General features: G+C 40.9%; 1 protein-coding gene across 3 annotated transcripts; it reads left to right on the forward strand.

Annotated features, from left to right (window-relative positions):
• The first annotated feature begins 250 nt into the window (after positions 1 to 250).
• On the forward strand, positions 251 to 27,938 carry cyp27a2 (cytochrome P450 family 27 subfamily A member 2). Of its 3 annotated transcripts, none has more exons than XM_005452296.4 (10): positions 251 to 407; positions 487 to 748; positions 1,415 to 1,605; positions 2,491 to 2,690; positions 2,780 to 2,977; positions 3,071 to 3,234; positions 14,512 to 14,678; positions 21,403 to 21,484; positions 21,559 to 21,795; positions 25,096 to 27,938. In XM_005452296.4, the coding sequence occupies exons 2-10, from the start codon at positions 497 to 499 to the stop codon at positions 25,210 to 25,212; spliced, it is 1,608 nt and encodes a 535-aa protein (XP_005452353.1). In that variant the 5' UTR covers positions 251 to 407; positions 487 to 496; the 3' UTR covers positions 25,213 to 27,938. The 3 variants fall into 3 exon arrangements, with proteins under 3 accessions (XP_005452353.1, XP_005452354.1, XP_005452352.1); XM_005452295.4 differs by having other exon boundaries at positions 252 to 748; positions 25,096 to 25,229; positions 27,288 to 27,938; XM_005452297.4 differs by having other exon boundaries at positions 251 to 748; positions 1,508 to 1,605.
• The last annotated feature ends 57 nt before the right edge of the window (positions 27,939 to 27,995 follow it).

Raw genomic sequence — 27,995 nt, forward strand, 5'->3', positions numbered from 1 at the left:
GAAGCTTCTCGGATGAGGTGAAACGTCTTCAAGCAACTTAAAGAAGTCCAGACGCTTTTCTTTCCAAGCTCTTTAGACCAGTATGTTGGTTTGTTTTCTGGCAATGGCATGTATTGATGTGCCACCTCTACCTGTGCAACCTCTGTAGGGCCCACTAGATGTCAACATTCCACCACAGGTACAGCTTTACTTATGCGCCTTTCATGTGGAAGTATTACCGTGATGATATGTAATTACAACAGGAAGTTCATCATTTTCTTGGGTCTGTGTTTTTTCTTTAATGCCAGAGGCTCTGGTAAGTTGTGTTAATGAAAAAATGTGTGACATGTGAACCCCACAGGCGTCACAGCCATGGCTAATGAAACCTGATCTGCATTGCCTGAAGGGGTGGATCTGTACAATGAAAGGTTTGTAATCAAACTGCGCTCCAAGCATATAAATGCGCACACGCTCTGTTGCACACACACAATCGGCTCTTTCACACAGCGCTTCCACTATGGGCTCCCGGGCTGCTGCAACCTGGTACCGCTGCCTCCCAGCGCTCTGCTCCGGGACGGCGCTTCGGGTCGCTCCGGTGCTCAGACCCGCGTCCTTCGCTTCCATCCCGGCCAGAAGAAACCTGAACGTGCAGACAGCAACTGAGGCGGTTAAGCTGAAGAGCATTGATGACTTACCGGGGCCCAGCCGGTCCACCAGTATGTACTGGCTGTTGGTCAAAGGATACGCGGAAAAGATGCACTTATTGCAGGTACTGGAAAAGAATTTAGTGGCTTAAAAAAAACAACTTTTTAACTGTTTGTACATTTGCACTAAAGAGTAGAACAAGTGTGAGATGACCTTCAGCCGACAACAAAAACTGTTTCCACGGCTGCTGCTAGTGTTTCGAGAAAACGCATTCAGGGATGTTACTTTCTTTCAAACTTTTGAACGAACATTTTGGCTTTTTTGTTCACTTTTATTTGTATTGGCTCGATTTTATATGACGTCCAGCCAGAATGAAAAGAATTCGCAAACAGTTGCCGACAGGGTGATCGACCCATGCAAACTAAATGTGGGACAGAGAGAATGTTTGTGTGGACCAATACTTTTAGAAGGTTTCATTTAAACATTTTACTTAGTTTAGATGTATGACCTAAAAGTTAAACAGGTTTGGTATTACGTTTTTAGCTATAGAATAGTAATTATACAGTAATATCTGAAAGCAGCTTCCCAAATTCCTTACAAAAAAGCTTTTCAAAGTGTTAATCATATTAAGTATTATTTAGATTAATCTATTTAAAACTAGCTTGAATAAAAGTCTAGTTTTAATTAAATCTAAAAAATAATGGAATTAGTGATTGTAATTAAACAGATATTCATGTCCTCATTGTCTTTGTTACTGTAAACTACACTTTTAAATAACTCAATTTTGTAGGGCTTACAGAAGCGTCTGTATGGGCCCATCTGGCGCTCCAAGTTTGGCCCTTTTGACTTAGTCAATGTGGCGACTCCTGACCTCATTGCTCAGGTGATCCAGCAGGAAGGCCGCTACCCAGTCCGAATGGAGATGCCCCACTGGAAGGAGTACAGGGAGCTGAGGGGCCAGGCCTATGGACTCCACGTAGAGTGAGTGTGGATGATGTCAACAAAAGTTTTATTCATGTGTCCGAAATTCCTTACAAACAGCCAGGGACCCAGAAAGGAGCCCAGAAGAGCTCCTCTGACTTATAATAACCAAATGAAAAGTTCAAATAGCCATTTTTTTGACAAGATAGTATTTGTATATAGTATTTCGTTTTATTGTATATAGTATCTTATTTTTATTATCTTATCCTGTTCCATTTTTGCTGCTGTAATTTTGCACTTTCCACTTTCTGCTGTCCCATGTGTGGGACTAATAAAGGCTTATCTTATCTTATCTTATCTTATCTTATCTTATCTCTTATATAAGCTAAAAGTAATTCTTCAATTTTTGGAAAACAAAATTGGTAAAGTTAAGCCCATGCAGCAACCTGGTGGATTGTGGAGGCATCCATCGGGTGCTTGAGAAGAATGTTTTTAAGCTAAAAAACTTTTAAAGTCTGATTTCATAAAAGAGTACTGGCGTTCCTCAGGGGTCCTTCATAGTACAGGTATGTATTTAAGAACATTTAACGAGAAAAAATTTACAAAAATCTACTGCGGGTCCATAAAGGAGTGCTGAAACTGAAACTGGCCAAAAGTTTTTTAAACAGCCATAATTCTCTAATAAAGTTAATCAATCAACTTTTTTTCTGTGTCGTGGGGGTAGCATCCTGTTCTTCTTCTTATTGTTATTATCCTTTCTCGACAAAACAGCTGAGGACCTATAAAAGAGCCTTGATGGTCTCTGCTGATTGATACTGACCATAACACAGAGTTTATAAAGCCATAAATGATAAATTGTCCTTTGATTTTGGCAAAACCTGCTACTGGAGTTCCTCAGAGTTTTGTTATTGGTCCTTTTAACTTTTTTCCCTTTTAATTTTACAGAACAGGACCAGAGTGGTACCGCATCCGCAGTGCCCTGAACCCCAAGATGCTGAAGCTACAGGAGGTATCGGTCTATGCCTCCACCATCCAGCAGGTGATTGGAGATCTGCTGCAACGCATTGAGCTCTTACGAACTCGCAGTCAGGACCAAGCCACAGTTTTGGACGTGGCAGCTGAGCTCTACAAGTTTGGCTTTGAAGGTGAGAGGGACAGCAACTAAACCCAAAAGGGGTGCAGGTTAGGGTTTGCAACTCTTTTATTTATGTATTTATTAATATTTTATTTACAGGTATATCCTCCATCCTGTTTGAGACCAGACTGGGGTGCCTGCAGGAGGAGATTCCCCATGAGACTCTTCGCTTCATCAAGGCTGTTAACGACATGCTGACGTTTGCTGACATGGTGCTTCTCTTCCCACGATGGACCCGCAACATCCTCCCCTTCTGGAAACGCTTCGTTCAGGCCTGGGATGACCTCTATGAAGTAGGTATGTAACAGAAAAAAAACACAAAAGGGAAGATTTCTGCTGTTTTGGGTTCGCTTTAAGTTCATTTGTATCTTCTATGTGTTTGCACGGCAGCTCAGATGCTTATCGACAGACGAATGGCTGAAATTGAAGCTCAGGTGAGCAGGGATGAGCCTATAGAGGGCATGTACCTGACCAACCTGCTGTCTTCTGACAAGCTGACCAAAGCGGAAGTCTACATAAGCGTTACAGAGCTGATGCTGGGAGGAGTCGACACGGTGAGGAAACAAAATGCCGTAGCATCATACGTCTCTTCTTCATCCATTCGTTGACTATTGGTAGAAAGGAAAAATGTTGGTTAACTGTCACAGTTTAAACTGCTCCAAAATGCCTTTTATTTTTACTTGTTATTTTTACTGCTGTAAACCAGCAGTTACTAACATCTTTTAAGATTAGTGGGTCAAAAAATGAGCAGAATTAGGGAGTGAGTGTCTGCTAACAAAATTAATACAGTGTAAGGACATGATTAAACTTGTTTGAGAGGTATCGAATGGAGAATCAATATATTTTGATTGAGTGATCTTCTCTGTTAGAAATTGATGAGGGCTGTGGGGTGGTGTTGACAGACAGCAGCGAGACAGGTGGAGCTCATTCTGGATTCATCCAGAGAAGCCAGAGATTTAGTTTACATTGTGGACTAATCTCTGAGTAGAGATCATGAGCTTGCTATAAAAATGAACTTGGTTGCCTGAAATGACCATCTTACATGACTTGTGCTGGGCCTCCCTTCTCCCTCCAATGCTGGGTGTGAACCTTGGTTAAGCTTAATCGAGACACCAGTATAAGTAAAGGCCAGAATGTGTGGGACTTCCTCTAAACATGCAGGGTGAGAACTCTGAAGAGTCAGAGGATGGAACCAAAGTTTCGACACCATGCTCACATCTTTAAGCCATTTGCTCTTGCACACCCAATCTGATAACGTCTCATGGGACGTGCTTTTCAGGCTTAGACTTAGTACAGTTTGCAGCAAATTTTGTCAAAAACATTTATGTGATTCATTTAAATATTATCCTCCCAAGATTTTGCACTCTGTAAACTAAAAAAGACTCCAAAAAGCATATAAGACTGAATTTCCTGGAGGAAACCACTCGAGGGATTAATAAAGTTTCATCTAATCTAATCTAATCTAATCTAAATATCAGTTTGACAGCCATGAAAATGCTGAAATGCGTTGTAGTTTTTAACCAGATTTGTTGATTGCAAATACGTAATTTCTTCACAGAGTATCCCTCTGGGAGTGCTCTGAGCAATCTAAGACCACTGGTTTATATTGACAGCACCACTCCCTCTAGACCTGTCCCAACATCAGCAGTGCATGCTGTTGAATGCCCGTTCACTCAACAATAAAGCATCACTTGTCTGAAATACAATTACTGACAGAAACAGTGGACTTGTGTGTTTGCAGCCATTTCCCTGTTGCCGGGTTTGAAAATGGTGGATTTGCTTCTTGTGAAGGAATTATTCTCATGACTCATCCAGTGACTTCACTCCCCCGCCAATCAATGGCATGCAGGCTTTTGATGTCACATTTCTGGCTCACCTCAGCTCACTTGGAACTCCTAAAAAAGCACCTGGTACCAAGTACTACCATCTAATGGAAAGCCCTAAAAACTGAGTGGTCTAGTCGAGCTGAGTAGGTGCTAATGGAAAAGAACCTTAAGACTGTCAAACTTTATAACAGCATATCCAGCAGCCTCAACTCCCTTGACCCGCTCAGGTCCTGTAAAGAAACTCTCTCTCAGGCCAAGACTCATTATTACTCTTTCCTCATTTGTCATCAGCAAAGCCATTCCAGACTGCTGGACCGGCTACTTCACCCCCTTGATCCACCTCATTCTTCAGGTACCCCTGACCTCTGCTACGACTTTCTTTAAGTATTCCGAGAAAAGTTAATTCTATCCATCAGCAGCTTGCAACAGTTACACATCGGCTTCAGGATTTCATCCCACCTTGTGGGATGCTCTTTTTCCCTTTTCTCCTCTGGATTCCTCTTAGGTCACCAAGTGGATCTCTCAGGCCAGAGCCTCCACATGCACTCTGGACCCCATGCAGACACCATTGGTCAAGCCATGTCTGTGGCCATTTATAGATGATGCCATCATCTCTTCCTGTTACGACCCGGCTCTGCTAGGGGACAGGGAGGTAACATAAACGAGACCCTCACAAGGGAGATCAGTTAAGGCAAAGTTTTATTTACAGAAAAAAAAACTCAGAACTGAAAACCAATAGTGAACCACTAGGAAAATAACCAATACAAAAATAACTTGCTCATGTACGAGTAGAAATTAAAGCTAGCCTCACTGGCAGTAACACGACTAATTACTATCCACACAAATTCCACACATTAAACAGAGTTTCACAAGCAAGGCTCACAGACAGAAGCATATGTGGCAAACTGCACACTCAGTCCAAAGCAGCAACCCCTGAATGAATGTTCATCGGCCTTTTGTAGAACATAGGTGAGTACAGTCAGTCGCTAAATGGTCCCTTTCACTGGAAGTGCAAACCACTGGTTTTCAGGCAGCCAATTGTCTGTGTGGATTGTCACATCCGAATTTACATGCAGGAAGGCTGGCACTGGTTCCCAGCCAGCCAATCGTCTGTGGGTGCTGGCATGCTTGAATTTGCTTGTAGGAAGCTGGCTCACTTCTTCCGAGGCCAGGGGCCGTAACACTTCCCTGGTGTCTGAAGTGGTTCCCTCAGTTTTCAAAACTGCATAAGTGAGTCCTGTCCTCAATAAGCCAGATCTGGAGCAAAACAACCTTACTGACCCAACTCTTCAAAAGAACAGAGCCCAGCCAACTCTATCAACATGTCCAACCAAGAGCTTTATGAAGCCTTCCAGTCTGGCTTCAGAGGACACCACAGCACTTAGACTGTTCTCATCAAAACAAGTAACAGCCTTCTCATTGCTGCTGACCCTAGCCACATTAGCATCCTCAGCCTTATGGCCTTATCTACCTTTGACATGTTTTTTCCTCCTTTCCTTCTTTCACATCTATCTGACTATCTTGGACCCACTAGTACAGCACTCTCCTGGTTTCCATTGTGTCCAACCAAACACAATGGAAGGCCCTCGCTCTGCCCTGGTTAACCAAGGTGTGTGCCTCAAGGTTCTGTGCTTGGACCATTTCTCTTCATTTACATGATCCCCCTTGGCTAGATCATTTGTCGCCGTGATCTCTGTTTCCGTTCCTATGCTGATGACCCTAAACTTTATCACTACCAAACCTATCACACTCCATAGTCACTTGTCAGCTGTCTGAAATTAAAACAAGGATGTCATCTAATTTACTCAAGCTCAAAAGTAATGAAATAGATCTCCTAATTGTGACCCCCCCAAGGCTGTATTCTAGCGGTCCCCAACCCCCGGGCCTCGGACCGGTACTGGTCCGTGAGTCGTTTGGTACCGGGCCGCGAGAGTTGAGGCTCAGGTGTAAAATGTATGGTTTTCAGGGTTTTTATCGGTTTTCAGCGTTATTTTGTTATCGTTTTTATCGTTAACTCAGTTTTCCTGGGTCTTTTCACGTGTGTTATGAATGAATCTTCTTTTTTTCGGTACCGGCACTAGTTTTGTTTTGTTGTATTTATCCGTGACACCTTATTGCCGGTCCGTGAAAATATTGTCGGGCATAAACCGGTCCGTGGCGCAAAAAAGGTTGGGGACCGCTGTTCTAGAGGACTGGAATTTTACTCCTTCACAGGCAATGATGGCAAAGATATTCAAAGCTTATCTTGTCCAGTACAAACCTTAAGTTATTATTATTATTATTATTGTTATTATTAGTATTAATAAATAAATGTGTCTGGATTTTATTCGTTCTTTAATAAGATTATGGACTTAGATGATAAATTCCATCCTTTTTTTACACTTTTATGCTGAGAAAGCTTTTTTAGAGTGGTAATGTCACGGATTGCCGGGGCAAGCCGTGTGTGAATTATTAAGGACCCAAGATGCGGCAGCTCTGGTGCAAGTGAGTTTATTACCCAAAAGTAAATCCAACAGAGATGGCGAGGATGAGCGTAAAACTAAGAAAACCTAAACTGGGAAAAACTAACAGAAACAGAGATGCAGGGAGGCACGGGGAAATACACAGAATGACGGACGGAGAGACGCAGACCATAACATACCAAATAACGCAGACGAACCAGCAACTACAAAGACAGAAGACCCGACTTAAATACACACAGAGAAACACAGGGAGATTACACACAGGTGGTGGACACAGCTGGGAGTAATTAACAAGACGAGACAACAGGTAAGACTGAACACATTCACAAGAGACGCAGACCTTCACCATAAAACAGGAAACAAGAGAACACTACACGAGGATGCAGACAGGACACTGAAAGAGAGACAGAATAAAACACATGGAACCTGAACTAAACATGAGGGGGAGAAAACAAAACCTAAACCAGAAGTAATAATCATCATCATCATAATCACTAATAGCACAACAAGAGAATACGAGAACAAATCATAATATAATAAACTCAACATACTGGGTCCAACGGACCCAGAGCCATGACAGGTAATCCTCTTCCTACCTTTACTTCTAAAATGACGCGGCCCCTCTGATTCTCCTTTTTTAAAAGATCATGTTACTACCACTGTTAACATCATCAGCTTTAAGAGGTGTTTGTTGTCAGTGTGCAAACTCTTTAAGAAACAGGGTCTGCGACATGTGACCTACAAACCTCAGCAACACAATTATTTGTGCCTCATTTGACACTGAATCTGCTACCTGAACCTTTATTTTGTTTTCCTGTGTGGACTCATTGTTAAACTGTCTCCAGGCAGTTGACAGTCATCTCCGTCTTTCCGACAGGAGATTGTGTTAGATTCTGATATTTGGGACGTATGAGTGAGGAAAGCGGTTATTCATCCATATTACGTTACATTGCAAAATTACCAAACCTTTTCCAAACATGTTGGCGTCTTATGTGCAACGAACAACAAAGAAGATACAGATAACCTCTGTGTTGCTCATGTAGAGAACCTAACAGACTGCCATAGCTCATTTAGCACACAAAATTCAAGGTGTGGACTTGTTTGTCCTGACTTCAGTCTGACTCAAGTTTTTCAGCCTCTCACTCAACCTACACCTCCACCACAACCATGTAAGCTTTGATTCATAATAGCAATAACACTAGATTTCCAGCTCTGTGCCCTCTTGACACAGGTCGACAGAAACCGGCTGCCTGGACTGACTGCAATCAGTCAGTTAGATTTAATGGCGAGAAAACCAGCAGCAGTGATTTGTTTTTGTTTTACCCAGCAATGTTTTCATGTGAGAAGCGAACACATTACTTACAGCAAAATTGTTTCAGTTTTGCCCGAGGGAATCAAAACCTCTGGTATTCAAAACAGACACGAGCCCAGTAGGGATCACATCTGGTACGGCACGTACAGCAAGCTGTCACAGAGCCCGTTTGACGGCATTCCCTGGTGAGGTTCAGGCTTGTCCCCATCCTTTGCCACAAGCAGCAAGTTGGAAGTTTGCGTAATCCGGGCATCTTGGTTATCCAAGGTGGGCAAAGATAAAGCTCACACTGTTTAATCAGTATTTGTACGCTGTGCTCGTGATAGGGGAAAAGTAACAGGCTGATCTTAAGGTTAACTTAAAAGGAAGGAAGATAGGGTCCATTATTTTAAGAAGTTTCCTTTTCACATACGGCAAATTTCATGATTCATCCTTTAAAATAGTCTTTTCTATTTTTAAATCAAGTGAAGAAGATAGCTTTCAATAAAGCCATCTTCTTTTTAAGATAAAAGGGATGGTGAACGAGATGAAAATGTGGTGAGGAGATAGTGACTTTGGGTTTTAAGATAAGATGTGTCTGTTCCTGAAACATTGTTGATTGTGTGTGCTCACAGATGGGAAAGAAAATTCCAGAAGACTAGAAATAATTGTTTTTCTGGTTTTTACTGTGTGCCTTTCTCTGTTTGCACTTCCTTTCTTATCTTCACCGTTCTAGTGAAGTAAAGGCTAAAGAGCCCCCCAAAACATGAATACCTTTTAGATTGCAGTTTCTTGGGTGGTTCAACTTTGTGAGTGGGAAATCTGAGTTGAGCGGACACTGCTGTCTCAAATGCTCACTGGGAATTTGGCAATTCCAACTTCAGACTTATTCAGGAATGCACCAATAGAGGCAAAAGGGTCCTTTGAGTTGAGTTTGAGTTGGCTTCAGTATGGTGTCCAGAAACCTTAATCCCTGTTTTTTATACCTAAGGAGTCTCCTTCACCTCTAAGCTTTATAGCAAGAAATCATAATAACAAGAACGATATGGGAGGGAGCCTGTTTAATGGGGTGTGTGAGTGTGTGCTGCAAGGATGTGCCAAGGTGTATGAATGTGCCAGACAATGATTATTGGGGAGTGTCGTGTTGAATCCCATTAATCTTATGTCATACTGAGTTGAATTTGACGTCATGAGTGACGCGCAGCTGTTTGCCTCGGCCTTGGAGTGTGAAACTTAAATTGCTTATTTTGCTTCTGATGTCAGTGATTGCTGCTGAATGAGGGAGAGAGATGTAGTCTGACCCAGCATGTATGTGAATGTAAGAAAGGCAAGCCAGAAATATTTAAAGTCTGCAGTCATACTGGTATTTGAATGTAACAGTGCAGATGTTTATTGATCTGAAGCTAATGCAAAGCAGTGCATAGAGGGGAGAGTCTCAATACAAGGATGTTAGAGTATTACATTTATAGTGAGCTTATTCATTGTTTTAGTAACATTTCTAAAGAGATCAGGCCATAAGAAAACCTGCCAATAGCAGAAAAGCCTCTGCGTGTCCTTTCTCAGCAGTGTGCACACAAATGTTTCACCCCTCACCTAAGAGGGTAATAAAATCTTATAGAGAGTAATTTAACCCTTAATGTAGGTGGTACTGAGAGTTGAGCCTTCAAGTCAAGAGAGTTAGTCTGGGTCACATGAGCCAAGGTGTGGTCCATGACCATCACAGGGGTCACGGTGTGGATCCTCTGTGAAAATTGCCCTACCCCGCCATTATGTGAGCTATTAGGTTACACGGGTTAAGCCAGTGGTTCCCAAACTTTTTTTGCCAGGCCCCCCTTTTTTACAAGAAAAATGTTTGCACCCCCCCACCACCTAACCCCCCGCACAAACACATCCTCCAAACACACACACCCAGATTTTGTTTACAAACTCCATTGCGGTTTATTTCACACCTCAAACATTTAGTAAACAATTAAGCAAATACAAGTAAACGGCAATAAATTACAGGTAGTAATAAAATATACTACTAACTCTTTTACGCTACGTCCACACCTACACGGGTATTTTTGAAAACGCAGCTGTTTCTATGCGTTTGGGCCTTTCGTCAACACGTAAACGGCGTTGCGATTCACCGAAAACGGAGATTATTTAAAACTCCTTTTTTGCGTTTACGTGTGGACGAGGATTACAGAGTTCGTCACGCAACGTCAAAGGTATGTGCCTCTTTTCACATCACGCTGTGCGCCGCGTTATTGTTTACATGACATGAATTGCAGAATGGCAGATAGAGACAAAATACTGTTACTGTTAATCTGACTATCTTCAGGTTTTACACGCTTACATACACACGCAGGTACTGTCCCTCCATTTAGAAAGGCAGAGGCGTCACGGTGTAATTATTTTACGTGTAGTTGTTTTTTTTCCTGTGTAATAATATTCAACATTGCTGTCAATACATTTTTCAAAAAATGCCTCTCTGTGCAAAATGGGTTTAAACACATAAACAGCTGTGGGATACTGTTTGTCCGGGATTTGAACCGGGGGAACAAATTACGGCAGGATCAGCCTGATATTATTTGTATCCCACTGTAACTTTACTGCATAAAGACCTAACATGTCCAAAATGTCAGGAGTAGTTATTACAAGAAGTGTTTGTGAACTAAAAATCAAGAATGTGGGATACTGTTTGTCCGTGATTTGGAGAGCCCAGCGCTGCTCCCGACGCAGGGAAACTAATTTTGCAGGGGAGACCTACCTCGGCACTTGTGCAGGTGAAGCCAAAGGGAAGATATGCTTCACCATATTTTCTAGTCTTTGGCTTGGAAGGAAGTTGGTTTGGAAACATATTTGGCGATGCTTCATCTCCTGCTTTGCGTTTATGTGGGAGCCCCGTCAAAAACCTGTCCACAGTGTCCAAGCGCTCTTTTTTTTTTTCTTTTCATACCGCGCCCCCCCTGCAATGGCTCTGCGCCCCCTACACTTTGGGAACCTCTGGGTCAGGGGTCTGCAACCTTTAACACCCAAAGAGCCACTTGGACCCGGTTTCCACGCAAAAAAACCCCCACTGGGAGCCGCAAATACTTTTTGAAATCTAAAATGAAGATAACACTGTATATATTGTTTTTTTACCTTTGTGCTTTGTGTGAACAACTAAAGTAAGTAAGTAAAGTTTATTTATTAAGCGCTTTTCACAGACAGGCAGTCACAAAGCGCTGTACACAAATATTAAAATAAACAATACAATCAATAGACATTATACACAATGTAAAAGATCAAATGTAAATAATGTAAAGAATATAAAATACGTAGATCAACAAAAGGCTTGTTTGAACAGAAAGGTTTTTAACTGCTTTTTAAAAGAATCCACGGAGAAACTAAGGTGTGTTGCTTATGTAATCCATGAAGTGCTACAGAGAAAATTACATTTTATTTATGTAATTAACACATTTTGAACTCTTAAAGAAATATAACAAAAGGAAAGACACCCAGCTGAACTAAAATGATCCATGTAGCAAACAAAAACTGTTGTGAGCCACCACCCTTTTCAGGTCAAGGCTTTTGGAGCCTTGACCTGACTTTTAAAAAGTAACTGGAAAAAAAGCACTATGCCACTAAAAAAAAAAAAAAGATATTTGCAAAATTCTGCCTAAATATCTATTTTACCTTGTTAATGTGTGTGGCGGGGCGTGGTCTGCAGTGCCGCTGCATGGGAGTCGGACGCACCTGAGCGGCACCCGCAATCACGCCTCGCCGCCTTAAAGTCTGTGCTCTCTCTGCTGTTGTGTTGTCGGGCTGTGAGCTGAAAAGCTACAGCCGGCTTTATGCGTACAGCAACCGCGTGTGAAAAGTGGTCAATAAAGAGATGCTGAAAAGCATGTTCATGCAAACATCGTCGGGTCTGCCGTGATATGTTTACAATGAGACTTCTGGTCCCAAACCTCTGCTCACAGCGTCTGCAAATCGGGGCTTTCATCTTTACGCAGGACTGTAAGCTGTCATCTGTGAGGCGGGAGCGGTGTTTGTCTTTAACATAGTTCACGGTGGAGAACAGCTGCCGACATAATGTGGATTCGAAGATCCATAATTGGCCTATCTGGGGTTGAAAGTCTCGATAAATGCACGGCGTTTCGGCGGGTACACCGGTTTCCCCGAGTGTGACGCTTATTTTGAGCGATGAAAAATATAATAAGATATAATTTTATTTTTATATTTCAAAATCACAATAATCTTCCAATTTAGAACTACAAGTTAAAAAAAGAACTAAACACAAATAAAATGCACTTCAGCGAAATACTTCTTCTATTTTCCCAAACCACCCGGAGCCGCAAAATAAGGACTAAAGAGCCGCGGGTTGCCGACCCCTGCTCTGGGTTAAGGCATGAGTGGCGTTTAAATCGCCTGAGAAGGGATCTGAAGACTGGAATATCCTTTCTCCTGTAAGTGCAGATGTATGGCCGAGTCTCGTCCTGTGCTGTGCCATGGGTATGTGGTTTGGTTTTTTGGTTTCTCCTGTGTGTATTTCAGGCCCTTAAGACTACTGTGAACTGAGAACCTACACAAACATTCACAGATTTCAGGTCTTATAGTGCAGTAGTTTCTCATAATGCCACCCTGTTTACATTTTCAGGTATTAGGAGCTAACCTCCTGCTGTGTGTTTAGACTGGAGTTTTTTTTTAGTTCAGTTCAGATGGTTTGTGCCACCCAGCTGCTGAGCTCAGGAGTGTGAAGGAGGTGTACACAGAGTCAAAAGGAATTATTTTAGCAGGATGGGAAAGAAAAATTATCCCTGCAACTGCCGAGTAAACATCACAAATAGAATAGAATAGAATAGCCTTTATTGTCATTGTACAGGGTACAACGAAATTGGAGTGCCACTCCCTTGGTGCAAAATGCAATAATAAATATAAATGTAAAATATAAAAGGTACAATAAAATAAACGTAAGTACTCAAAAGTAAGTATGATATTTACAGGATAGCAGCATTAATATAATGACAGTATGACAGTATGAATAGCAGCATAATATAATGACAGTGACAGTATGGTATGGCTAAGCAGGTTCAATTGTTTTTGTGCTTATTTACAACGGTGATAGCTCTGAGGAAGAAGCTATCCCTGAATCTGTTTGTCCTGGTTTTATGTGACCTCTATCGTCGGCCTGACGGTAATAGTTCAAACAGTTGATTACTGGGGTGAGAATGGTCCTTGATGATATTGCCAGCTCTGTTGAGGTACCGAGAGTTTGCAATGACCTCCAGGCTGGGCAGAGAGCAGCCAGTGATCTTCTGGGCTGTGTTGATGACCCTCTGCAGTACTTTCCTGTCTGCAGCTGAGCACCCTGCATACCATGTTGTTATGCCGTACGTTAGGATGCTCTCTATGGTGGCTCTGTAGAATGTCACCAGCAGCCTCTCCTCCAGGTTGTTCCTCCTGAGCACTCTCAGAAAGTGGAGACGCTGCTGGACCTTTTTTACCACCGCAGTGGTATTTGCAGTCCAGGAGAGATCATCAGAGATCTGCACGCCCAGAAACCTCATGGAGTGTACCCTCTCCACACGGTTCCCGTGAATGTAAAGTGGGGCCGGGTCTGCTCTGCCCTTCCTGAAGTCCAAGATGAGTTCTTTAGTTTTCGTGGTGTTCAGTTGGAGGTTGTTAACTGAACACCACTCAGTCAGTCTGTTGACCTCCTCTCTGTAGTCCGACTCATCCCCCCTTGAGATGAGTCCAACCACAGTGGTGTCGTCCGCAAACTTTATGATGGTGTTTGAGAGATGGGTAGGGGAGCAGTCGGATGTGTAGAGCGTAAACAGGAGGGGACTCAGAACACATCCTTGTGGAGACCCGGTGCTGAGTGTGATGGTGCTGGACAGGTGTGGGCCGAGTCTGACAGACTGTGGTCTGTTTGTCAGGAAGTCCTTGATCCAGAGGCAGATCGGGGTGGAGAGTCCCAGGTGAGACAGTTTCTGGACCAGGATCTCCGGGATGATATGATTGAATGCTGAGCTGAAGTCCAGAAAGAGCATTCTCACATAGCTTCCTCTGTGCTCCAGGTGACTCAGCGCAGTGTGGAGCGCTATGGTGATAGCGTCCTCGGTGGACAAAGAGACACTATAGTGTTTTTTGTGTTGTAAGCATTGATGTACATCAATAACTTGCACGGTAATAATTGTTTTAAGTTTTTTGTGATGTTTTTACCTCTAATTTTTACCTACGTATCTACTCACCCTCTTCCATTTTTCTCCCACCTGACTCCAGACATCCAACACCTTGTCGTGGGCTTTGTATCACTTAGCGAGAGACAGCAGGGCTCAGGATCGACTTTACAGCGAGGTGAATTCGGTTTGCCCTGACAAGCGGGAGCCAACCATGGACGACCTGAGCAGGATGCCCTTCCTGAAGGCCGTCATAAAGGAGACATTACGGTGAGCTGACAGCTATTTGCGTCTGTCTCTCAAAGGAGTCAAGTTTTTCTTAACCGTAAGCATTTTAATCGAAGACCTGATGGTTTTAAAAACAAGTCTGTAATTCATAAATGAAAAAAAATCTACAAACACGTGATGTATTTTGCATCTGCATGCTGGAAATCATCAAGTTGGTGTTTTGCACTGAATGTTTTCAAAACTTGGCTGTCCACTCATCCAAACTACACAAGTGAGTGATGTGAAGTCATTCATCACAGGGAACAGTTTGAGTTTGAGACAAGCAGTAACAAGACTTTGTGAAAGCTGGGATTTTTTTGGATGCCTCTCGTTTACTTCTCATCCCTCCAAGGATTTGGAGGGATGTGAAATTCCAGTGAGTGCCAAAGCTTCTCATGTAAGTTTCCCACACAGGTGCTAAATCCTGCTGGAAGACTGAACTGGCAACTTCATGAAGGTTGCCAACAGAATGATAAAGTGCTCTGAAACCTTCTGCTAGACAGCAGAGTTGAATTTGGACATGATAAAAGGAATACTTCTCCAGGCTTCTTGAAGGACATTCAAAGCTCTTCTTTGGATGTTTCTGCCTTTTGTTCTGCTCTCTGTCAACATGATCCCACACTGCTTTAATAATGTTGAGGTCCGGGCTCTGGGGAGGCCGATCCATGACTGATGGTGTTCCACTGTTTGTTTTTCTATTCAGGTATGATTTTACTGCATTAGCAGTGTGTTTGGGATCAATGTCTTGATGAAAGATGAAGCTGCTGTCAATCCGATGCTTTCCAGCACTTTAAAAGCCCTTTGGAAGCAAATTATAGAGAAATGAGGTTTGGCTCAGGACTTTTATAGAGTATTTCATGAGAACGGCCCAACCCTGCAATGTCAAACTGTTTTAAGATCACTTACTTAGACAAGTCAGAGCTTCATTAAAAGCAACATGTGGTTATCAAGTTTGAGTCTTAATAGAATCGTGCTTTTGTAGTCCTATGCCTCAGTTCCACAGGTTATAAGCGTCAGGATATTTAGTGGTAAAAGCTCGTACTGAGGGAGTTCAAGTCTGTGAAAACCTTCAGCTACACATGCATGCTGTTTTTTTTCTTTGAAAATTTGATTAAATGAAGCACACACAGGAAGTTCTCATGCTGAATATGTTGTTTTGGTCTGTTTCCTGCCTCTGCGGGTGCAGAATGGAAACCCATGTGGTACTTGCAAATAATCAAGTGGCTGCTTGTGTACAAAATGGTTTGCTCAGTGTGTGTCATCACCTTTGAAACTCAAAAATTGCTGTGTTGTTCTTACACTGCCACACACCTTAGATGACTAAATTTCAGAGAGGTGTGTTTTTATGAAAGATAAAAAAAAAGTAACAATCTCGAGGATTACTGATGGCGTTTGCTGTGTTCCCGCTTCTCTGTCGTCTCTGTGACAGACACCTATCAAAAACCCTCAGTCAGCAAATCATATCACAGTAAGAATAAGAGCAAAATACACAACCGGCCAAGGCTGAAAACTCCCTCCATGCCAAACTCAGAATACTGGTGGCATTTTCTTGAGCAATTAAAGACAATACCATCCTTAAAAAATAAATAAATACATTTTGGTATGTACTTTTAAAGATGTGACACAAAACATTTAATTCTGTTCTGCCTTGCAAGACTTCTGCCACAAACCCCTGGTGACAGATCCAGTTTCTCCAGTCACTTCTAACTTGGACCAAGTCCACCTCTGGTAGCATATTACAGGAAAATGTGTGCGTGAGTTCCTGAGAAATCCCACAGACATCCTCTGTGGCGGTAATTGTCATCTGTGGTGGAGTGATGGTGCCTTCCCAACACGGTTTGGTCCAACTGTGACCTCAAACATTTACTGGCGACTCTGATCATGACACAACAGGAAAATGAAGCTTTTTCTTTTGAGTTTTCACTGATTAACTTTGTCCTTCTTTTACAAGTTGAACTTTATTCTCAATCAGTGGATTAAGTTCTTTCTAACTAACGGTGAGTTCAGGGTCAAACTGGGGTCAGAAAATGAAGAATAATACTAAGTAAGCAATTCTTAAGCCACATAGCTGTGTCATCATTTCTTTCCTTTTTAAAAAATTTTAATCAATCATGACAGTGACAATGCCAGAGTCAAAAAATCCTTCGGGATTATTTGCATTTTGCACCCATCCCAACAGGTTTTATCCCACAAGGGCGATGATTTGATTCAGCCTGTATCATTAAGAGGGGTAAAGGTTCACAAGGTTAAAGTTACATATTTCACTGTTTTTGCACTTTCAAGGTCTTGTACTAATTGATTTATTGCGAATGACCTCTTGTGACCCATCCCCAACAACTTCACGTTCCACACTTAATGAACTGCTCTGTGGAGAAGCAGCTGTAGCTAGAGCTTTCAGAAAAAAACAAGTCCAAGTCTGCCCGGAAAGCTACCTGTGTACTTATTTGCATATGGTTTTTTTGGCCTCGGTGGAGCTCTGTCTGACCGCCCTTCTAGTTTAAAAGCAGTTGTATGGTGGTGGTGGTGGTGTTTTCTTTATTTTCTGTGTTTATAGTTAAGCTGTTCCAGCCAGATTGTTAGTGTTATGAAGGGCAGGTCATGCTCAGTGAGAACCATCGGTAAATTAAAGCTGGTTTTATCTGTTCCAGGAGTCTGCTCTGACCCATCCAGTTCTCCCATCTGTAACACAATACCTCCATGTATACACGATGTTTTCACAGGACTCTGTGCAGCCATGTAGAAAGCGAAGTACCCGCCATCATTCAGTAGCTTTTAGGAGCAATAACTTGCAGAAATGGTTTTCTTTATGACTTTATCAGTCTCTCACATCGTTGTGGAGGTTTTTGGCCCAGTCTTCTTTAGTTCATTGAGATTTGAGGTCATTTGTTTATGCACAGTTCTCTTAAGGTCAACGGCATCAGTCAGGTTCAGGTCTGGAGTTTGACTGGACCATTGCTGTGCTTGGGATCATTGTCCTGTTGCGTGACCCAGTTTCAGCCAAGCTTGAAGTGTCAGACAGATATCCACAGGTTTGACTCTAGAATATTTTGGTATACAGAGGACTTCATGGTTGACTCATTTACTGTAAAACAAACTTAAATCATCACCCCTCCACCATCGTGCTGACAGCTCATATGAGGTGTTTTGTGCTGATATGCTGTGTTAGGTTTCGTGCATTTTGGCCAAACGTCTCTACTTTGGTCTCGTCTGTTCTCATCCTGTGGAAAAAATTAGTTCCTACACTAAATTACCGTCAGATTTATGAAACATGTGTACTGTTTCATAGGCTAGACGCCATATTATTTAAAATTTTGTAAGTGAGTAAAAGAGTAAAATGATCATACATTCTGGTACCTGATAAAAGGCTATATAATGAACCATGTACCTGAACGTATTGTACCATGTATGGAGAAAGCAGTGACAACGTTGTAAGAGGAACGCCTGCACCTCTAAGGCAAGAAATAAGAAAAAAGTCTGACGACTGTAGAAAATTCAATAATAGAGTGCAGCAGAAAGAGCTGAGTATATCTCTATTCTCACCTATGGTCACAAGCTTTGGGTTGTGACAGAAAGAATGAGCTTGCGGATACAGCCGATGGAAATGAGCTTTTCCTTAATGATAGTATTTAATTTTCATTGCATGCATTTTTAAAAAATAGTTTTGCAATTCTGAGCATCTTGTGGCTTATGGTGTTTAGAAATACTCTAAATAATAACCAAAAGGTATCAATATTGTTGTTATTAATATTTGAATATTTATGCTGCCGCAGATTCACTTGTGGTTTATAGAGCATTTAAAAGTAGAATGGGAGGCAGAGCCTTCAGCTTTCAGGCCCCTTATCAGTGGAACCAGGTCCCAGTGGAAGCAGTAATGCCGGACTGCATGTGACTATGAGAATAGTTTTCCAATGACTGTTCACTATTCACTTCGTCCACTTCCACACTTTCTATTTACAGCTCCTAGACTTCTAACTGTTACAAACAAAATAGATTATATGACTCCTGTGTCATCCAAAATTTATTTGAAAATATTATTTACATATTTTGTCTTTGAGTCACTGTGACCATCTTCTCAATAACTTCTCAGTTCTCCAATTGCACTTAAAGCATAAAATTAGCTCGAGTCCTTGCTGTTCTTTGAGATGCTTATGATTTATCCCTCTGTCCACTCACACGTGTCCATTTTAGGGTTGCAGGCATATTGGAGCCTATTCAAGCTGGCACTGGGTGAGAGCTGGGGTACATCCTGAACAGATCGTCGGTCAGTGTCAGAGTTGTTTGTAATTTGTTATTCATGTGGGTTCTTCATATTTCTGTCCTTGGAACACTAATAAATTTGGTTCCAGCACTAAACAGTTGTACTTTCAGGTCAGGGTAAATGCATTCAGACTGGTCTACACAGTATTTTTTCCACTCTCCTTGCATTTGGTTCTGCTTTGTTTCTCTCTTGCCTTCTGTTTGAATTTATTTATTTATTTTTTGGGTCAAAGCACTTTAGAAGATTCTTTATAAAAAAAGTTATTTCAGATAAAAGAAAGCAATAAGAAGAGATCATTTCAAGGAAGTGATTTCCTGATGAATTCATTTACTGAAATAAAGAGTTTGAGTCTGATTAGACTTTGATGACGCTCCATAGCAGAGCGAAGTGTACCGAGGGTCTGTCCAGGGTCTGTGGAGTACACTTAAATGACCACATATGTTAGAATTTAACTGCCAAGTCTCATTTTTTTTAGAGCTCTTGTACATAAGAAACGCTGATTGTTTGGTTCTGGGGGAATTCATTTTTAAAGGGATGCTGTCACTGCTCTGAATACACTGTGATGATCTAATGAACTTCCTCAGTTGAGTGTTTCTTCCAGGTTTTTGTGAATTCTGAAATAGTTAATGGTTTCTAAGACTGTCTCTACTTAACAATAAAGAGCAGAAGAAGAGGCAGAACCCCCACCCATGAGGGGCAGCCAATCAGAAGAAAGTTGAGGAGGTTTAGAGGCTTGTTTCAGACATAGGGTTGACTGTTCAAGTAAATGGAGAGTCCTCTTCACACACTAAGGTCAATTATGGTGTTCCACAGGGTTCAGTGCTAGGACCAATTCTATTTACATTATACATGCTTCCCTTAGGCAGCATCATTAGAAGACATAGCATAAATTTTCACTGCTATGCAGATGACACGCAGCTCTATCTATCCATGAAGCCAGGTAACACACACCAATTAGTTAAACTGCAGGAATGTCTTAAAGACATAAAGACCTGGATGGCTGCTAACTTTCTGCTTCTTAATTCAGATAAAACTGAGGTTATTGTACTTGGCCCTGAAAATCTTAGGAATATGGTATCTAAGCAGATTCTTACTCTGGATGGCATTACCTTGGCCTCCAGTAATGCTGTGAGGAACCTTGGAGTCATTTTTGACCAGGACATGTCCTTCAATGCACATATTAAACAAATATATAAGACTGCTTTCTTCCATTTGCGCAACATCTCTAAAATTAGAAATATCCTGTCTCAGAGTGATGCTGAAAAACTAGTTCATGCATTTATTACTTCCAGGCTGGACTACTGTAATTCTTTATTATCAGGATGTCCTAAAAACTCGCTGAAAAGCCTTCAGCTAATCCAAAATGCTGCAGCAAGAGTACTGACAGGGACTAGAAAGAGAGAGCATATTTCTCCTGTTTTGGCTTCCCTTCATTGGCTTCCTGTTAAATCCAGAATTGAATTCAAAATCCTGCTCCTCACATACAAGGTCTTAAATAATCAGGCCCCATCTTATCTTAATGACCTTGTAGTACCATATCACCCCATTAGAGCACTTCGCTCTCGCTCTGCAGGCCTACTTGTTGTTCCTAGAGTATTTAAAAGTAGAATGGGAGGCAGAGCCTTCAGTTTTCAGGCCCCTCTTCTGTGGAACCAGCTTCCAGTTTGGATTCGGGAGACAGACACTATCTCTACTTTCAAGATTAGGCTTAAAACTTTCCTTTTTGCTAAAGCATATAGTTAGGGCTGGACCAGGTGACCCTGAATCCTCCCTTAGTTATGCTGCGATAGACGTAGGCTGCCGGGGATTCCCATGATGCATTGAGTTTTTCCCTTCCACTCACCTTTCTCACTCACTATGTGTTAATAGACCTCTCTGCATCGAATCATATCTGTTATTAATCTCTGTCTCTCTTCCACAGCATGTCTTTATCCTGTTTTTCTTCTCTCACCCCAACCGGTCTCAGCAGATGGCCGCCCCTCTGCCGGAGGTTTCTTCCTGTTAAAAGGGAGTTTTTCCTTCCCACTGTCGCCAAAGTGCTTGCTCATAGGGGGTCATATGATTGTTGGGTTTTTCTCTGTATGTATTATTGTGCTATCTACTGTACAATATAAAGCGCCTTGAGGCGACTTTTGTTGTGATTTGGCGCTATATAAATAAAATTGAATTGAATTGAATTGAATTGGGGCATGCTCTGTGGCCGATATAAGACAGTTAACCCCTTTTTTAAACTGTGAATCATGCAAAGCTCCTCTAGTAGAGCACGAATGAAAACACTTAGTTGGAAGCGAGCTGAATCAGCCCTCTTTCAGTAAACATCTGCCCTTTTTGGCTGTGGCCTCATGTATTTTGTCCGTCTTCTGATGCAGTTTACGGAAAAACCAAAATGTCAGCTGCGATTGATTACAAAGCTGGAAACATCTCTCATGTCTTATTGGAGGCTGATTTGTTTCTTTCTTCCTCAACCAGCCTGTATCCAGTGGCTCCTGGAAACGCACGCCTTGTTTCGGAGAACGAGGTGATTCTGGATAACTACTGGTTCCCAAAGAAGGTAGGAAGACACAGTTACACACATACACTCGTATGTCTTTAAGCATCTCTCTAAAATAAGCCGTCTTATTCCAGACTCAGTTCCATCTGTGCCATTATGAAGCCTGCCACGATGAGTCCGAGTTCCCAAATGCAGAGCACTTCCTCCCAGAGCGGTGGTTTCGCAGTGACACGCCGAATAGCCGCAGCGACAGAGCCAGGCCCGGCTTCTACCAGCATAACCCTTACAGCTTCATCCCGTTCGGTGTCGGGGTGCGAGCCTGTGTGGGGAAGAGGGTGGCAGAGATGGAGATGCACTTTGCTCTGTCCAGGGTGAGTGATGCAGAGCTGCTCTCTCCTGGATAGTGCTTTTTTAAGGGTACCTTTTGTACCCTCTGCACAATCTTTGCACACATGGGGGCAGCTGCGTTCCTTGGCAGGATTGCCCTTTTCCAGCCTCCCTCGCCTGCTTATAGAAAGCACCATGTGGTAGAAACTGGTATTGCATGAAAGTACAGCCCAGCTAGTTTGACTTGAGTTAACATCCCTTTAACCCGGAACACTGTTGTAGTTTCTTCACTTTCTGTTGATAGTATTAGATAATTTTGAAAGATTGTTGGCTTTTTCTCTGGTTTTTTTTGGTATTATTGTAGGTTTTAACTTACAATATAAAGTGTCTGAATTGAATTGAAATATTTAAAATTATTTTTAAACCCAGGACTTTTAAATAAGTACCTCTTTCTAATAAAACTAAGAATAAATGCTGAAAATGACACTAGATGTTCTCTCCAAGTGAAGGCAGCTGCAGTACCTTGTCTTTCTGCAGTCTACAGATACTAGCTGAGCAACAGGAAGCTGCAAGAAGGAATTTCTACAAACCCCACGTTTCGTAATTATGACTGATTGCAAAAAAAAAGAAAAAGATGAATGCCAAACAAAATAGAAAAGCTCCTTCTTATGGAGCTCCAGCACTTGAATGCACTGAGACATGTTGTATCACTTCCCCTGTATTGTCTTATCTTTATCACTAAGGACATCTACAGACTGTTGAATACTTATGAAGAAGCCGGCTGGCTTAAAGTGGCTTTTCAGGCTGGTGTTAAAAGTCAGCACCTTTAGAGCGCCACAGATTTTGTATTTTTAACCTATTAGTTCACATTTAAACGGCGAGCGGTCACGGCAGATGGCTGCCCTTCCCTGAGCTGGGTTCTGCTGGATGTTTCTTCCTTTTAAAAGGGAGTTCTTCCTTTCCACTGTTGCCAAGTGCGTGCTCAGAGGCAGTCTTTTGATTGTTGGAGTTTTCTCTGTCTTTACCTTACAATATGCTTCTGAGACCCAGCTCATTTAAGTGCTGTGGACAAACGAAACATGTTACATTTTTTAAAAATTATTTTTTATCTTCTGCCCCTCGTAGTGGACACTGGGTCCTGCTTGATTACAGAATGATGCCATGTTATGGTATTGTTTTCATTTTTATTTGTATTTTTGGTCAAATTTATTTGTATTTAATGAACATTTAGTTGGATGAAGGAGACACGTCTGAACACAAAAACATCATTTTAAAAGAGTAGCTTTTTAAAAAGGAAGGCGAAAGCTCAGAGGGGGAAACCCAGGTTTTTAAAGGGCTGAGCTGGGGCAAAATGAAAATGCCTGACATTTATTATGGATGATAAATATTGTGTAAGTTTGGGCGCTGATGTTGTGGGAAGGCAAATGTCTGCTCATCTGCACTGATGCAACCTTGTTGCGCTTTAGGACATTATTCTTTTCATCGACAGATTGCCTAATCTTAAATAATCTGTCTCAGCTTGTTGAAATTTCTATAACTACGACCTGTTAACTGCTAACTCACGTCATAGATATGAGAATATGAAAACAGATATGCTGAAGAATGTTTGGGCTGCTTTCAGAGATGAGAATCTCCCTGTGGTTTGTGTGTTTTGACATTTTCAAAATGCAGGTTGCATAATTAGCGTTTAAATGCAAACATCAGTCTTTGTGGTTGTGATCAGTGTTGTTCTGTTTTCGTGTTAAAAACAATGTTAACCCAATAGGTTTAATTGTTGACAAAGTGAATTTATAAAGAAAGGAGAAGTGCAGTTTGATGCACTTTTAGTATATATGTTATGTTCTGCAAATCAACAGAGTAAATAACTTAGGTAATCAAACTTTTAGCTACAATATTTGTGTGCATGTGTGTTGTTGTGTGTGTGTGTGTGTGTGAATCCTACTGAAAAAGCCGGCATGTTCTCCTCTGAGCTTTCACTCTCCTACTGTAATGTTTGGCCCTCCTCCACCTCGTCCCATGCCAACAACAACTCAAACTCCCCTTCTAAAAATTCTGATTATTCCAGAGGTTGTTATTTTTCCCCTTATCAGAGACATCAAGATGATTTATGAACTTGAACTTTGATCTTGAAGAATTTGTCTCGGCTCATTGATTTGACTGAATGTTATGGTCCCAGGGTATCCGAGTCCTGCTACACACAAAGCTCTGGTAAATAATGCTTTTAGTGTTAAGAGATGAGCACTTCCCTTTGGTTTGTGTGTTTTGACATTTCCTGACACCTGGTTTCATTACTTCTGTCAGAGGGCCTTCAGATTTTGTGGTTGTGGTTGGTGTTGATCTGTTTTCTTCTTTAAAAGTCTTTCACCCAATTTCAGTACGATTAAATTCAACTGAGGAGGATATTATTTCTCCTTCTACATACTGTAGTGAAAAAAAACTTCAGAGCCCTAGCTTACACGTTGCTTCTTATCCATAATGGGTGTGGTCACTTTGTCCCTGCACAGGCTGCTTGAAATCTGGTAAATCCTTTGAGCTTTCACCTTCCTGTTCTAATATCCGGCCCTCCTCCACATCATCCCCACATAGCTATTCGTCTGACTTCCCTTCTACAATTCTGGGTAAAATTCTCTCAGTCACAACAAGTGGGAGATACTAAGTCCTGCTGTCCAATACGAAGGACAGCAAATAAAAATTTGGCATTGAAAGTGTTAAAATGACTGCAGATTTCTGAAATCCTACTAAATTGAAGATAATCTAATATCGAAAAAACATTTTGGTAAAAAACAGTTTGTGTTTTATCAATACAATCATAATGTCGTATGGCTAATGGCATATGGCTAAAATGTGGAAGCTGCAATTTCCATTATTTTGAAAGGAAAGTTAGCACAACCTCCACAAATGTGGCATCAATAGAAAGCCCAGGATTTTACAGATACAGATACAGTGCATAGATTTTGGTTGATGTAGAGGTCTCTGACTTATAAACCTCACATCAACAAATTAAGGAAAAGCATAATAGGTCTACTTCAAAAAAATTGTGATGTGCAGGGAAGGTCTTTCTGAAATGAGGCTGCAAGTGTCTTAGTGTTATGTTGAATGGTAATATAATAATTTTATGACAAAAAGATCTTAAATTTTCTAAGCTGTGGTCTTAAAAATTGCATTAACTCGCTTGTTTTCATAATTTGTGCAAATAATTTCGTTATAATTTTATTCTTAAGAATTTAATCATTTTTAAGACATCCATATCTCCTATAATTAACAGAGGAAGCAGACGATTTATGGGCTAAGGAGACTCAAATCTAAAAAAATTTCTTTAACACAGTCCTGCTATTGCTCTGCAGCTGATGCAGCATTACGAGATCCAGCCTGAAGATGGTGCACCGACCGTGGAGGCCAAAACTCGGACGCTGCTCATCCCCGCTAAGCCCATCAACCTGCGCTTCCTCCCCAGAGCCTGAAGATGGCACCAGTGATGGCAAGCAGCTCGTGCATTCACAATAAAAGTGCTCCCAGAAGTTTCTTTCTCAGTGTAACTTTAGTTTGAGCAACAGGCTAAAACTGCACAGAGGTACAAATGAGTAATTAGATAAAAATTTAAGGCCAGTTCTGTTGTTTGCCAATCTGGGTGTGGCGCACTAACGCATGGTGCAGATTCCTGTCAGCAGCCGCATTTAACAAATTTCAGCAGTGATGGTAGTGAGTAAATCCTCAAGCCAGGTTGACACATGCAGGGATTTCTCTTTAGGAACACATTTAATGGGCACATTTATAATTTTAAAGAAATAAGCACATAATTTATCTACATATTTATCTTTATATGTATTTCTTTATATTTCCTTAGCTAACGTCTATTATGGTCTTCCTTTATTATTTGATAGTTGTTATCATTTTAATTAAGATCCCTTCTTAGTGTCCAGTTTTTTTTTCCATGTTTTTTGTGGCTACATTTGTTTTTTTCTGCATGCTTTGTGTCATTTCCTGTTTTGTTTTGGCAATTTCTCTCTCTGTGAGTCTCTGACTACCGCCTCACAATGGAAGTAACGTAACCAAAGAGTCTAAAAAGTTTCCTTCTGAAGGAGAATTCATCAAAAACAAATGAAACCCACAGTGCTTGGTACCAGACTGTACTGGTGGACTACTAAAAGTGCATCTTAGTTACATCACCACATGAATTCCTGATGTTTCATGCAGACTGTAAACGAGGACAGTCGAGAGGGCTGAAGCCCATCCTAGCAGTCTTAGGGCGAGGCAGGGTACACCCTGGACAGGCCTATTTTACTTCCACTCATTACTTACTTACCATCTTACTTACTTTACTTACTTACATTTTACTTTACATACTTTACTTTCTTTAATTACTTTTGGTCTTTACCTACTTATTTTCTTTCTTTCTTTGCTTACTTTCCTTACTTCAATTTTACTTTTGTAAATTACTTTCTTACTTTACTTACTTACTTACTTTCTCCGTTACATCCTCACTTACTTTATTTAACTGCTTACTTGTTTTCACAGTTACAGAACATGTTAATGTTAAACCAAAAATATAATATGCAAATGTGTGAGATTACAGCAAAACTGCAAATTTACCATATGTTATAAAAACAAGAAAAAAACAAATATTTAAAAACCTGCCAAAATCTTTCCTAAAACCACAAATTATATTGTAATTCTTTAGGCAAAAAACAAACCGAATTAATGCTTTTATACCCAGATTGGAGCAGGCACACTGAACGTCTCTGAGGAGGTATAAATTAATAAAGTATACATTTGTTTTTATTTTTAGGAAAAGTAAAGTAATAATATGAATTTGGCACAGTCTTGTTGTTGTAAGATCCTCTGAGCACCGTGCTTCTCTTTTTCCAAACTCCTTCCAATTAATTCTCCTTCTCATGTTTCTGGGAGTTTTTTTTCTTTTCATTTCATAAAAACAAAACAAAATAAACCCTGTTTGCTTTGCTTCCTTTGTGAGTGTTTTCCTACCGTCATTAGTTTCACCTATATATACATAAACATACATAGACCAACCATGTCAGTCTGTATCGTTTATCTTTTTGTTTTCCTGGAATTCTGTTTAGTTTTAGCACTCTGAACTAGTTCTGGATTTTCTGAGAGTTTTTCGGCCATTAAAGGCATGTTTTTTTTGTTTTTTTAAACCTCCTTTAGGTTTGTGCATGTGGCTCCTTAGTTTATTAACCCGTAACAGTATTTGCAAAACAGATGTTATTAGTTTTTAGTTACTACTCAAGTATAACTTCTTTGCACTGTCAGATCTGAGAGTACACTGGCTGTTAAAGCCGTTTAAACACAATACTTTATTTCCTTTCATTAACTTTTACACTGACTTTGAGTTTGACATTGACTTTGGCTAAAGTGAATCTCTGAAGTCTTTGATGATGAACTAGTAAAGTGAAATTCTCCCTTTAAAGTTTTTAAAGATTTTATTTGTGCATGTATTTACACACAAAAGAGCTGTTTTATCTTTCATAAACATATTTGTGCAGGAAGTAATTTAATATCTTTCTTCCTCTTTCAGAGAAGCCAGAAAGAGAGAAAATGGACTTCTCTGCAGAGTTGTTCACACAAAATTTAACCTAATGCCCAAATCTTGCCTTCTGCATTATATAATCACTGTAATTGTATAACAATGAGTCCTAATATAAAACACTCTGTGTGTGTGTGAAAATGCCTGTCTAACTCCAAGCACTTTGCTTTGCATATCTGTTTTTATTAATCTCTTTGGTGCATATCAAGCTGGAGCAGGTGGGGTCAAAGCTCAGATGTTGGAAGTGTGAAAATACTTATGCAGATGGGTAGTGCACACTGCCCCCTTGTGACAATAAGGAGGAACGGCAGGCTGTTTATATATTTAAAGGTGAGGTTAATAAAATATTTTATACCGTACACTGTTTGTTTTTGCTGTAAGCTCAGCATCAACCACACAGAGGAATAAAGTTGGAGAGAGTGTGTGAATTTACTGAAGGAAAAACAAATGTTTACCAACTTTCTTAAAATTAATTTAATATTTGTAGTTTGAAGCTCTAGATGCAGACTTTTCTAACTCGGCTCCTTTTTTTTTTTTTGCAATGGTTTTGAACAATTACAATATCACATGTAGACATGGTGATTGTGATCCCAGTAAAGATGAAATGTTTGTGTTTTTTCTAAATGAATCAAGTATTTTCTTTATTTTTGTAATGACTTTTTAATTCACTGATGGAAGCAGTCTGGCCAGGCTTTGGAT

This window comes from Oreochromis niloticus, linkage group LG23 (genome assembly GCF_001858045.2).
Source record: "Oreochromis niloticus isolate F11D_XX linkage group LG23, O_niloticus_UMD_NMBU, whole genome shotgun sequence".
NCBI classification, from domain to species: Eukaryota; Metazoa; Chordata; class Actinopteri; order Cichliformes; family Cichlidae; genus Oreochromis; species Oreochromis niloticus.